The sequence below is a fragment of the Cyrtonyx montezumae genome, unplaced genomic scaffold (assembly GCF_038088225.1).
Source record: "Cyrtonyx montezumae isolate F1298 unplaced genomic scaffold, pur_monq_1.0 scaffold_11, whole genome shotgun sequence".
Taxonomy (NCBI): domain Eukaryota; kingdom Metazoa; phylum Chordata; class Aves; order Galliformes; family Odontophoridae; genus Cyrtonyx; species Cyrtonyx montezumae.
This window is the reverse complement of record NW_027071837.1, coordinates 3,613,626-3,625,979: the sequence shown is the minus strand read 5'-3', so window position 1 is coordinate 3,625,979 and position 12,354 is coordinate 3,613,626. Positions and strand designations below refer to the sequence as shown.

The following is a 12,354-nucleotide window of genomic DNA, read 5'->3' as shown; positions in this document are numbered from 1 at the left end:
ATGGAGGCTGCAGTGCCCTGTGGCAGTGGGAGCATTTGCATCAGCTGTTGTTCGAGTGCTGTGTGGTGTTGGAACAGTTGCCAGAATTGCTCTGATCTGACACCAAAGCCGTGTGCTTCAGCGATGGATTATCTCCTCTTAATCAGGAGCATAGAACAAGAGTCTGATTACCAATCCCCAAACTGCTGACCACAAGTCACTTCAGCTTCTAACATGTAATTGTACAGCGTCAGGTTCTTCTGTGTGTGTTTGGTTTGCAGACACAGGGAGAAGACCAGAGCTTTGGAGTCCAATATCTTATATATCCTGTCTAAATATTTGCTTACAGCACAGCTCTGTATGCTTCTGGGGGTTTCTCCTGTTGTAATTTAAACCTAGCCTGGCCTCAGTGTAGCAGTAAGATACATATTTCCAGCAATAATGGAAATGCTTTTTTTAATAAAAAATAGGTGCTTTGGGAGTTGTTGGACTCAAGATGTTTTTAAGGTGAGGATTTGCTGTTGTTTTTTTTTTCTGCCATACGTGATATCAGATGCATGTTTACAGGCTTCACTGAGAGGTTAGTGGATGACATTCCTATGCCATATAAGCATCTCCCTGTATGACAACAACAGCCATGGGATGCGGGAGGACTGCTCTGACACAGTGGCTGTCCTGAGCAGCCATGGAGGAAGCTGTGAAGCTGTGCAGTGTGACCACATCTCACGTCTCAGCTGTGGCTGCAGCAGGCAGCCTTGTTTCATCTTCACCGCTTAGTGCCCCGCCGCTTTCCTGAGGATTAATAATTTTAGAAGGATTAATGGTGACATTAAGGTTGTTTAAATGCTTGATCCCTTTTATTAAGCTTGAACTTTCATCTCCACTGACCTTTCAGGCTGAAGTTTTCCAAGCTGGGGGCAGTGGTTTGGGGAAGACGAGGTGAATGCCAGAAAAGAAATTGGGCTCAGCTGTTTTGAGGAATTGGAGCAGGGCAGGAAGCAGCAGATAACTCTTCTCTAGCATTTCTGCCATCCCGTTTCTTCCTAGATAAGGGACGTTCTTTGGTTGTTTTCTTTTGTTAAAAACACCTCCTGAATCTCTCAGAAGACACAGCTGTTGTGCCAAGTCTGTTTTAGGGAGAAAATCTATTTTCTGGGTTCACTGCACAGAGGGGAAAGCAAATCCCCAAAACCCTGCGAGCAGAGGAACCACTAAATGACTGCTGTGAAATGCTGGCTGGTTTGTTGCCACTGCATTTAACAAGCCGCTGCATTTAATCCAAGTTTTGTCTCCTTCTGAGTGCTCTGTATTTAGGGAAGATGAGCAAGATTTTGCTTCCAGTGGCATTTAAGATTATTATGCCCAAGAGGCAAACATGCAGTAGGCTTGATGCTCTCTGTGCCCCAGTGACAGGAGGATTTGCACAAAACTGCTCAGCCCCAGCTGGCATCTGGGAGGCTATTAAATGCTGAGTGTCCCATTTCTGCTCCGCTGCTCCCCGCTGCCCCCTGACTTTTCCATTAGTATCAAAGATAAAACAAATATGAAAGTGTAAAATGAAACCCCTGCGGGACAACGAGCGGAAGGAAAGCGAATCCGAGCAGCAGGAGCTGGGCAGTTGTCCCCAAGGGGCACCTGGGGCCACGGGTTGGGTTCAGTGGGGTTATTTCTTCTGGGCTGGATGTAGGTCAGGGGTTTTACATGTGATGTAGATTTTGAGAGGTGGGAGTGGAGCACAACTTTCCTGTTCCATTATCCCCTTGCAGACGATGGGTAGCACACGTACGGCCTTTGGGTTGCTCTGCACTATGCATTGGGTGCAGTGCATGTGCAGGCACATGCTGGAGAAAAGCCAGCCGCTGTCCCAAGTGAAGACGAGAGGCATATTCCCTTCATCGAGGCCTTTAATTGCTGTCCTCCATCTTGGTGGTCTCCTTCCTACTGCTCCGGACAGAGCGGAGACAAACAGTGAAAGATGAACCCTGCGACTGTCTGGTTCCTAAAGTTAGAATTTGGCAGATAATTAGGACACTACACCTGACCAAAATAACTGCCCTTTTGGGACCTCACTGTCACATTAACTCTTTTATCAGAAGCTGCCTGTAAGAGAAGAGAAGTGGGGCTTTGTCATGCTTTTGTGCCAGGGCACCTCATGTCTGCAGAAGGCTGTTCCCAGGAGTTCTGGTACATCAGGAGTTCTGCAGAGCGAGACTGGAGATGTAGTGGACCGTTAATGCCTGTTGTGCAAAGAGCCATGTGTTTTATGAATAAATTTTGGAGGAGAGAGCTCTGCCATTAGAACCTTGGTTAGCATACAAATTACATAGCAGTGTTGTCTGCCTGCTGCCATTCAAGTGTAGGTAAAGGCACAGCCTCATTCTTTCCTCTCCAGAAAAGGTAGTCACTGAGCCTCACATACCAACCTGTGTGGAGAATGGTGGGATGATCCTTCATGCTTTGCACTGAAAACCATTGCCTCCTGCTGGGAGCTGGTTCTCCAGACTTGGTTTCGGGCCTGGGGTACAGATGGAGGGAGTGATTTAGGAGAAGCAGAAGGGAGCAACCACCAACACACTTCCTTTAGAAAATCCCACTTGTGGGTTTTTGTTTGCACTTTCCCACTCACGCCAACAATAATGAAGCAAATTGTCTGCTTTCTCTGCTCTCTCTGTCTTGGAAGTTTGTTTATTCTTTTTCTTGTAGCTGGCTTCTTTCCATCTGGAGATCTTTAAAAAGGTAGAAAAAATCATGATGAATTTTCTTCTTGGTGGCTGACATAACAGTGAGGGGGAGCTGACCTCTGCTTCGGGAGGCTCAGAAAGATCCTGAGGTCATGGGATCGCTGGCAGAGGAAACCCCACGTGGAGGGAATCTCTTGCCCCATAGATGAGGAAGAAAAAAATTTCTGTAACCGAGTGAAGGATTCAGCTATGGGCATGCTTTCTTTGTGGGCTTAGAGGAATCAAACAGTCTTCTTTCTGCTACCTCAGGTGCAAGCAGTTCTGCTGTTAGGATTGCAGGTAAATCTTTCTTATGTTTTTGTTCTTTCAAAAGACAAAGTTGTAGGCAGTACGCTTTATACTTGGCTACAGGAAATGTGTCTGGTGTTCTCCGGTTACTAATTGCTGTCAACCTGTCAATGAGCTATTGTTTGCCTGTTTAAAATTAACTCTCTTTTCCTCCTTTCTGCACAAAGAAACCACCTAGCAAATGTGCTTGTGTAGCATCGGGAGCTGCTCCTCTGGATGCTGATGGAGCTGGTGGTGTTTGGGTTCTTGTGGAGGGTTTGGGAGCATGATATTCCCCTGGAGCTGGCTTGTGCTGCTGCCTTATCAGTTTTAAACATACCTCAGCATCCAGCTGTTTGCACACTGGGTGAACAAGAGCAGTGGCTCTGCCTGGGAGAGCTCAGTGCAATGTGAGACAGAGGGAACTGAGGTAACAGGAGTGAGAAAGCTGTCAGCTACTCAGCAGCGCAGGTCCTCCTCAGGCTCTTCAACAGTAATCATAGGAAGGGAGGCTTAGAAAAAGATGCATGTGTCAAATATGTTTGAGTGCTCCAGAACGCTCCGAAGAAATGCAGGATGCAGCTTGAAGGGGCTTACTTTAAAGTTTCACAGCAGCTGTTTGCTGTGCTGGGAAGTTGGTGCTTTGGTACCAGCTGGACCTACCTCTAAAGCAGCTGGGAAGGAACAGGGGAAGGGGTGTGGTGAAGATTAGCCAGGAGGAGGCTGGAGGGCGGCAGGTAGAGGCAGCAGCAAGGGAGGAGTGCTGGGGAAGATGGTGTTGAGTTGTGGTTACTGGGGTGGGAGCTTGGGATGAAAGATGTTCTGCTGGGGGAGAAAACTTCTATAGTTGGCCCAGAGCAGGAAGCGTGAGCATGGAAGGTCCCTGGAAAGGAGGATGAGGAGGATACGAGGTTTGTGTTTGTCCTGCAGGATGCACCAAGAAGGGATCGGGGCACTTCTGCTTTCCTAATTGTTAGGATAGATGTTAGGTGGAGCAGGACATGATGTGCTGTTATTTGCTTCTTGATGCCATTCGGTGCTTTTCCCCACTTTCACTGCTTTTATTCCTTAACAGAGTTTGATTGCTGTGTGACTGCACTGCTCGTGGGCTGAGTGCTAGCTTTTCTGAGTTCCAGCCCCTGGGGTACAGATGAAGATAATGTTCTTGGACCCACTAGAAACAAGCAGTTCTGGAAGTCTTTTCCATTTGTTTTTATATTATTATTTTCATCCTTTTCTCCTCTTTGAGGTTGTGTCCCAGTTGTTGTTTTTGTCTTGAAACGTTTGAATAATTAAGCAAAGTTCTGGGAGATTTGGCAGTGCCTCCTCAGCTCTCTGAGGCTCGCATATCATGGCTGTTTCTGTGACACTGGTGTGATTTAAGCCTGTGTTTCTTCTAACTATGCGGAAGAGTTCTTCCCATGTCAGTAAGTGCTAACACATGTTTGAAAACAGGACAGAGGAACAGCTTGTGGATTTGCCCTGCCCTTCCTGAGTTCATATTCAATAAATGTGTTAACACTATGTATTCATCGGTTTCTCAGCACTTCTGGAAAAAGGTTGTTAAGCTATGGTTTGTTTTTCCCTGGTGGAAATTACAAATGTGATATATGTAATAAAGGAAGTGAAAGCATATTAAAAGTAATGAGGCATGTTTAAGGAAAAAAAAAACTTTTTTTTTTTTTTTTTTTTTTTACTTTGGAATAGGTGGCATAGCTGTGGATGGCTTCAATTTTGGGGTGAAAGAAGCTGAGGAACATTTGTGCTTTTTCTTCCAAGTCCCGTTTATCTGTCTGACATGAATTTTGCTTGCACCATAGGAGGAGCTGTAGGGTGGGCTTTGCATCCACAGATACCCCTCTGCTAAGGGATGGGGGTAGTCCCTCTGAGCTGCAGCTTGGACAGGAGTGCCTGCCTGGGAACCCATCTTGCTGCTATGCACGTTTTATGAGTAAACCATTCCATGGGAAGGTATAATTAATCTCTTCGTGGCAGCGCTCTGCTGCATACACTAGAAAATGTCATTATCTATACAGACAAGCAAATTAAAGGTTTCGTTAAGGCAGACGGTCCTTAATTAATCATAATCTGGACAGCATATTAAAAGTATACCTGAAAAGGCGGGTGGCAAATTATCTAAAACTAATTAATTGTGCCCATAAAAATATAGCATATTCCCTCCTTGTGCTTGAATCTGGTTTTATTTGTTTTTTAAGGTGGGCTGAGTAATTGCGTGTCTACCCAGTATCAGTTTGCATAGTTAATTTGGAAATCTTCTTCAGAATAACTCTAAGGCCAGCTGAAAACATGGCTATAAAATAAGCAAACCTGATGCGTGGGAAATTTAGAATGCCTGAAGACTGCTGGGAAGGGAAACGTGGCGTAGCCCTGGTTTGGAAGGACACACATACACACTCAGACACAGCCAACAAATGGGCACCTTGTGCATTTCATCCCCGACAGTGAGGAAATAAAAAGCGAAGCTTTGCACTCCAGGATGAGCAGCTCTGGGTTGAACTCCTGGTTTGGGGCATGGAGGTCCAGCTGGGGATGGCAGTTCTGCCCTCCTCGCCAGTGTTTGTAGGGAAATGCCAAAACAGGCTGTGGGTGAACTGCAGTGTGCCCCTTTGATGTGTTCTAATCTCCGGGAGCTGCCTTTGATTTAGGTGGAGCTGAGCAGTACATCCGTGGGCTTTCCCCGTCAAAAGCCATCTAATATGAAAAAGCCACTCTAAATATCTGAAAATGTTAGCATAAGAAATAGGAAAATGTTACATCCGTTCCTCCTTGGGGATATTTTCATATGAGACCTGTGAATTCAACGTTTAAAAAATAATAACAAGTCCAAGGAAGTGGATTTATGGTCTGTAGGTGGAATTTGCCCTATGCCCTGCAGTGGGTGGAGTGACTGTTTCTTCCAATACCTAATGTATCCCCAGCTTGGAAGGAAGATTGTTTAGAATTGTTCTGGCTGTAGGAACTGGTGTAATGTGGAAGCACCTTCAGGAGGTGCTGGGTTATGGGCAGGGCTGGTCTGCCCTCAAGCTGCAAACAGGTGATTGCTGGTATTACCTGAAATAAGGAAATTGCCAAGTAACTCTGGTTAAATGTTCCCATTGTGGAATTCTTTTTTTTTTTTTTTTTTTTAAGAAAGAATTCCTTTTCCTCCAGGACTCATTACAGAAATATCAGACGCATCGTGTCCAGTCTGTCTTACTTTTTTTTGACATCCTAGATTTTCCCTTGAGTGCTGGCATTGAAATTCTACATTGAAATTCAAACGTGTTAAAAGAATAAACATAGCCCAGAGCTGTCTGCAGATTACATCCTTTTCTATCTCAAGAAGTTAATTGCATTATAAATGTCATCTTCCTCTGAGCAACAAAGTTCACAGGGTCCAGAGGATTTATTTACAAATTTCAACGTTTCATCTTGGCATTAGAAAAGATTTTCTGGCTGCTATGACAGGGCAGCTCTGCGGATGGCAGCCCTGCTACCATCAGAGAAGGATGGCATGGCCGAGCTCTGCTTCCTTCCTCATGGCACCTTCCTGAGTGACAAGGTGGTTTTCCATCAGTGGCTCTCAGCTGAGGTGGGGAAAAATATGCAAGCAGAAATAAATTTACAAGGACTGTGTAAGGTGTTGGGAAGGCAGCATTTCGTAGGGAGATGACAGCTCATTATACACCTCCTTATGATCTGCAGCATTCAGTAAGTCATGAATAGCACTGATACCAAACATGGAGTGATAGGTATAGATGGCTTGAAAGTGTGTTTCCAGGAGCAGTACTTGTGGAGGGTTTCTATCTAAAGCAGCCTGCACTGTTACTAATTGCTCAGATGCAGCCCCTTAATTTTGCTCAACCCGAACGTGATGCTGCTGTCTGTTCTTCTCACCGCTTTGTCTGCCTGCAGCTTGTGTCCCAGTTTGTGCCACAGCCATGCTGGCATGTGCTTGCGACCTGCATCTGTGGGGATTAGACCCACCAAAATGGCAGTTTTCTCCCTGTAACCCAAACAGCTCTCTGTTCTCTGCAATTATCTTGAAGACTAGGGAGGTGGGATGTGCTGGATTTGCTTGAAAACCGCGCTGCTGCTCCTGGGGGATCAGTTGGTGAAACCCTTCCTGATTTTGTGTACTGCTTGCTTTTGTCTGTTTGTCTGGAGGCCACCCCTTGGTCTGTGAGTTTAAACAAGATAACTGGGAAGCCAAAGAGAGCCTGACATCTTTCTGGATAGCAGAGTCTCAGAGAGCACCAGCAAACTATGATTTGTCGTCTGTGAAAAATGTTTGCATTTGACAGCTTTTCACAGGAAGCCTGTCAGAGTGATAATTTAATGAGTACAGATTGCTTGCAACACAGCTGTAAAACGTGCTTTTACAGTGCTGTAAAATAAGCAACCAAGTCCTTTGTGTGTTTGCTTTGTTTGAGAACAAGTCAACTTCTAATACAAATGAAAGGTGGTCATTTATTTTACCCGGCAAACAGTCAAGACGTAAGAGAGGAACCTGCCATTTTTCTTCTTCTTGTGGCAAGGTTAATGCTGGGTTACACTGGCGTTTGCTAATCAGCTTGTTTCTGTGAAGGGGAGGATTAATATCTAATGAGACGGAGTGAGTTACTAGTCAGATTACCATTTGAGTCATAAAAAGGACTTTTGGACTTTCCTCTCTTTGCTGCAGACGTCTTTACCCCTGTTTTGCACAGGGAAAAGGTTGGTTTTTCATCCAAGCCAATTTCTTTAAGGGGAAGGGAAGATGCCTCATCTTGCTGTCATGCTTTTGGTGTCTGTTTTCCTTTGGCCTCCTGGACTCTCCATCCAGCATGCTTCATAGACCTGGTGGGGCCTCACATGGCCCAGCCATCCATGCTAGGCCTACAGACCCCAGTCTACATGGCCTGGGCTGTGCTGGGGAAACTGAGGATGGGTGCCAGCCCTGCACACACACACTCTCCAGCTAAGAAGTGGAGGAGGACAGAAAAGTGCCACTTGAATGTGTATTTTCTGACTGTGAGAACAATTTGCTGGTCCTCGAGACAGAATCACAGAATTGTAGGGGTTGGAAGGGACCTCTAGGAAGTGACAGCTTTGCACATGCATGGTGCCTCCTTCAGCTGTGCTGTGTGGGTCTTCAGAAGCGGTTGGTTTTGGTGGGAAGTTTAAGTTTCCTCTTTTTACCTTCCTTCTAGGCAAGGAAAAGCTGTTGGTGGGAAGGCTGCAGGTGCACAGATGTTTGCAACTCATTAGGCTTAGGTTTTTGTTTGCTATTTTTTTTCCCTTCGTTTGTTTTGTAGAATAATTAATGAACATACCTGGCTTTAGCCCAGATTAAAGTTTGTGAAGAGATGAACTGCTCTGAAGCCCAAATCACTTTGTTCAACTTTCGTAACCACTAATTAAGTCTAGGCAGGAGGATGAATTGGTTATGGCAATATAGATGTATTGCTTGAGATAACTTTCTTGGCTTAAAACATTGCGCAGGGCTCCTTTAGATGAACGGTTGGAAATATGTAATAGATTTCACATCAATGTCATTTTGAAATGCAGTTGTTAGTGAAGAGTTCTGCTGATGCATCTGCCAGATCTCGTGCCTGGTATGGAAGTGTTTAAGTAAACAGCTTATTTGGTGATATTAAAGGGCCTGAGCTAAGGAAGGAAGTGAGCCTTCAAAATGATTAAGTGAATTAGAAATTAATATACACCAAGCTAATCTCTATAGTATAAACTCAACAGAAAAAAATCTTCCTGGAGAGGAAATGCCAGTCATGGGAACGAAAGTGGAGGTTCCTGCTGATATTGGACAGAGGACGTGTCGGGTGCTTGAAATCAATCTCTTCTTCCCTGGATCATTTCTCTTGTGCTCCTAAGAGGCTGCATTATATACAGCTATGTCAACCACCAAGCCCCATGACTTTGTTCGTCAGGAACTCGAAGAATGTTTCAGTTTTTCCAGAAAATGTTTTCTGTGTTAGTCTTTGTTTGTACTGGAGCACTTTGAAGACTAAAATCTGAACTTCAGCATACTTTAATACATTTTAACAAGGTTTAAATTCACACCACGCCAAAATATTTTACCCCCTCCTTCTAACAACTTCTGGCTTTAAACATTACTCCTTTGAGGATTAAAAAAAAGCAACAGAGGCATGTTTTATTAAAAAATATTTATTGAGTATGAGTCACAGAAAAGCAGAGTTCAGAATCCTCAATTGCAAGTGGCATGCATAAAATAACCCTCTCCCTAGGTCCTCCTTGAGGCTGCGCCCTGGGTGCTGGTGTCCTGCTGGGCTTGGAGCACATGGATGAGCACCAGCATGCTTGTGGGTTTTGTTTTCCTGATGAGTGGGCAGGGAAAATTTCAACTGTGAGGAGTGTGTGCTGGCCACCAGCACGTGATGGAAGTCCCCATGGTACTTGCTCTTGCCTACCTTAGTTCCCTCCCACGCCTATACAAGTGGAGTTGTGTTCCAAAATGACTTAAAAAGCTTAGTGAATCTCTCCTCTTATTTTATCTCATTTGACAGATATCCAAGGGAAAGATTGTCAAGTAGGGTGATCTTTCATCAGACCTACTAAATGCTGGGTTTTCTCCTTTGAACTGCTGCCACTTACATAGGAGCAGATTTTCTTTTCACTAGTGCTGATGTAGATCAGCGTATTCCCAGTGTCCAGTTTGCCCTCGGCAGTATCTGCACCTCCCTCCTTTGGAAACGAAGCCTTTTCCCAAGTGCTGAGTCTTTGGCAGCTCTGACGTGGTGGGGAATGTTCCTTAAATTGACCTGGCAGATACATGTAGAGTGCCAGATGTCACTGGGTCACCTTGCTACCGGCGTCAGAGACGTGTGCGTCACTGCCACGATGCTGTGATGATGCTCCAGCAGTGGCTGCTCTCCGGCACCAGTCTGTCTGGTGTTCTCAAACACTGAACTGAAGCTGGCCTTTGCTTTTTGAAAGCCATGAAACCCAGAGCCGTTCTCTGTCAGCTGAAAAATCTCTTGGCCTTCTTGTCAGTGTCAAGTGTTTAGCCCTTGGATTTTGAGCAAATTCTGGCTTAATTGCACTTTCTTTGTACTGCCACAAACATCTGAAGTCCTGTCTGCAATCAGAACCAATTACATAATTAGAGACAGGCCCTGTCCTGAGATCTGACAGAGCTAAAAGAGAGGAGAAAGAATGCAAAGGTGGATTTTTGGGTCTGCTTTTAAAAATGTACTAGTCTTGTTGTTTTTTGAGACTGGTTTACCATCATTGCAGAAAATATTAATTAATAATAAAGATGTGTTTGTTTAACCAGCTGTTTTAGAGCACTTTTTTTTTTTTTAATATTTTACTTTCTGATAGCTTTGGGCTTTAGGATAACTTTTTTTTTCAAAATGGCTGAGTGGTAACATAAGAAACTATTTTATTTTTTTCCAGTTTGCTGACTTTTGTCATGATATTTAGTTTGGATCAAAAGATATTTCACTCATCCAAGCCTTAGGGCCTAGAGAGGAGTTTTGAAGGATGACTGGCTTATGAAAAGCAAGCAAGAATTTTGAGGAATTATTTGAAAATTAGATATGGAAGTCATTTAAAAATCAACACCTTTTGGGTGTCCTTGTGCTGCATTTTCAAGTTAAGCAATGTGCAAATCCTTAACCCAATGCCAACGTTTACCATGGCTTCTCTTGCTCTTTTCTAGAGTTCTTCAAAGAGCTTCTCGAGAATGCAGAGAAGTCACTGAACGACATGTTTGTGCGGACGTACGGCCGGTTGTACATGCAGAACTCAGAGCTGTTCAAGGACCTCTTCGTGGAACTGAAGCGTTACTACGTGGGTGGCAATGTCAACCTGGAGGAGATGCTCAACGACTTCTGGGCACGCCTGCTGGAGCGTATGTTCCGGCTGGTGAACCCACAGTACCACTTCACGGATGAGTACCTTGAGTGTGTCAGCAAGTACACGGAGCAGCTGAAGCCCTTTGGGGACGTGCCACGCAAGCTGAAACTCCAAGTGACTCGAGCATTTGTGGCAGCCCGCACCTTCGCACAAGGCCTTGCCGTCGCGAGGGACGTCGTCAGCAAAGTGTCTGCGGTGAGCTCCGTCTTGTGTCTGTGCCTCCTTCTCGTGGACCTGTCGTGGGTAGTGTCTTTCCCTGTCACGCTTCTGCAGAATGCTATAGATGCACTTGGTTCTCCTATACGTGCCCGAATGCATGGATAGTTGGGCACAGATGGGACCAGATTCCTTCTGTTGGTGGGAGAGCCCTGATGTGTGTTTAGTGGTAGAGCCACGTTCTGGAGATGTTCTGCCTGTGGGGCACCTTTGTCCAGTGCTGCAGGCCAACAGCAGGGATGTTTCCCTGTTTGCTGCTTGTCCTCCTGTCTATGGAACAGCAGCAGGTTGGAAATTAAGTCCCATCTGCAGTGGAAATAAACATGTTTGCTTGTGTAATTACCCTACCTTCTTCGTAATATTGCCCTCAAATTACAGCTAGTCATGAATGTTATGGGCATCTATTACAGAGCAGCTGATGACTTGTTCCTTGCTTCCAGGCACAGGGGGAGGTTGTTAGCATGAACAAACAGTACTTTTATGATAACTGTAAGCTGGAGCCATATGTGCAGGGCGGGAGCCTGTTGTATTTGGTGCCACACATGTAGTAGATGTCAGGCCTCAGACATCCATGGCTGTCACTTTTGGGGATTCAAACTGTTTACCTCTCCTCATAAACCACTGTAGAGTGTTTTAAGTGGGATGACTTTGTTTGTTTTCTTCCATGAGACGTGTCTTTAATTTAGTCTGAGTTGTGTGGCATATGGAACAGGTGTATTAGATAATCTCCTTAAGCTGACAGTGTAAGATAAAAAATATTAGTGATTTCCTTTTAACGAACTCAGCTCATTTTCTGTGGTCTAGAAGATTTGACATAATTGTTTAATCAAGCAGAGAGGTTTACTTTCTCTTTACCTAGTTGCAGAGTAATAAAACAACAGGCTGGAAGGGCAGGCAGGAGTTTGAATTACCCTAAGTATAAGGAAAAAAAAAAAAAGAAATACGGGAAAAAAAAAGAAAAAGAAACGAGGCACTCTTAGAAGAATGCAGTTTTGGAGGCAGCACCAGTAGGTTCGGTAAGTGAGATGATCATTCCAATGGCTTTGGCTTACAGGAGTAACATTAAAATACTGTGACTGTGGAAAAAAAATCTGCTTCCATGTTAATTTTTCTTGGAGAGAGATGAGAAAACAAACTGTGATAACCCTGCATGTGTGTGACAGGACAGAGAATGTTAATAAGGGAAGAATTTCTTAATATATCCAAGCCCCATGAGAATGCTGCTTGTGCCAGCCGTTGTAAGTACTTGAACGCCTTGGCTCATCACTTAATA

At 44.6% G+C, this 12,354-nt stretch overlaps 1 protein-coding gene across 1 annotated transcript in view; it reads left to right on the top strand.

The window, feature by feature from the left end:
• GPC4 (glypican 4) overlaps positions 1-12,354 on the top strand; it is a 62,794-nt gene that overhangs the window by 28,619 nt on the left and 21,821 nt on the right. Inside the window, exon 3 of the mRNA XM_065729391.1 lies at positions 10,669-11,060. Within this exon, the coding sequence (XP_065585463.1) occupies positions 10,669-11,060 (392 nt within the window). The remainder of the gene's footprint in view (positions 1-10,668; positions 11,061-12,354) is intronic.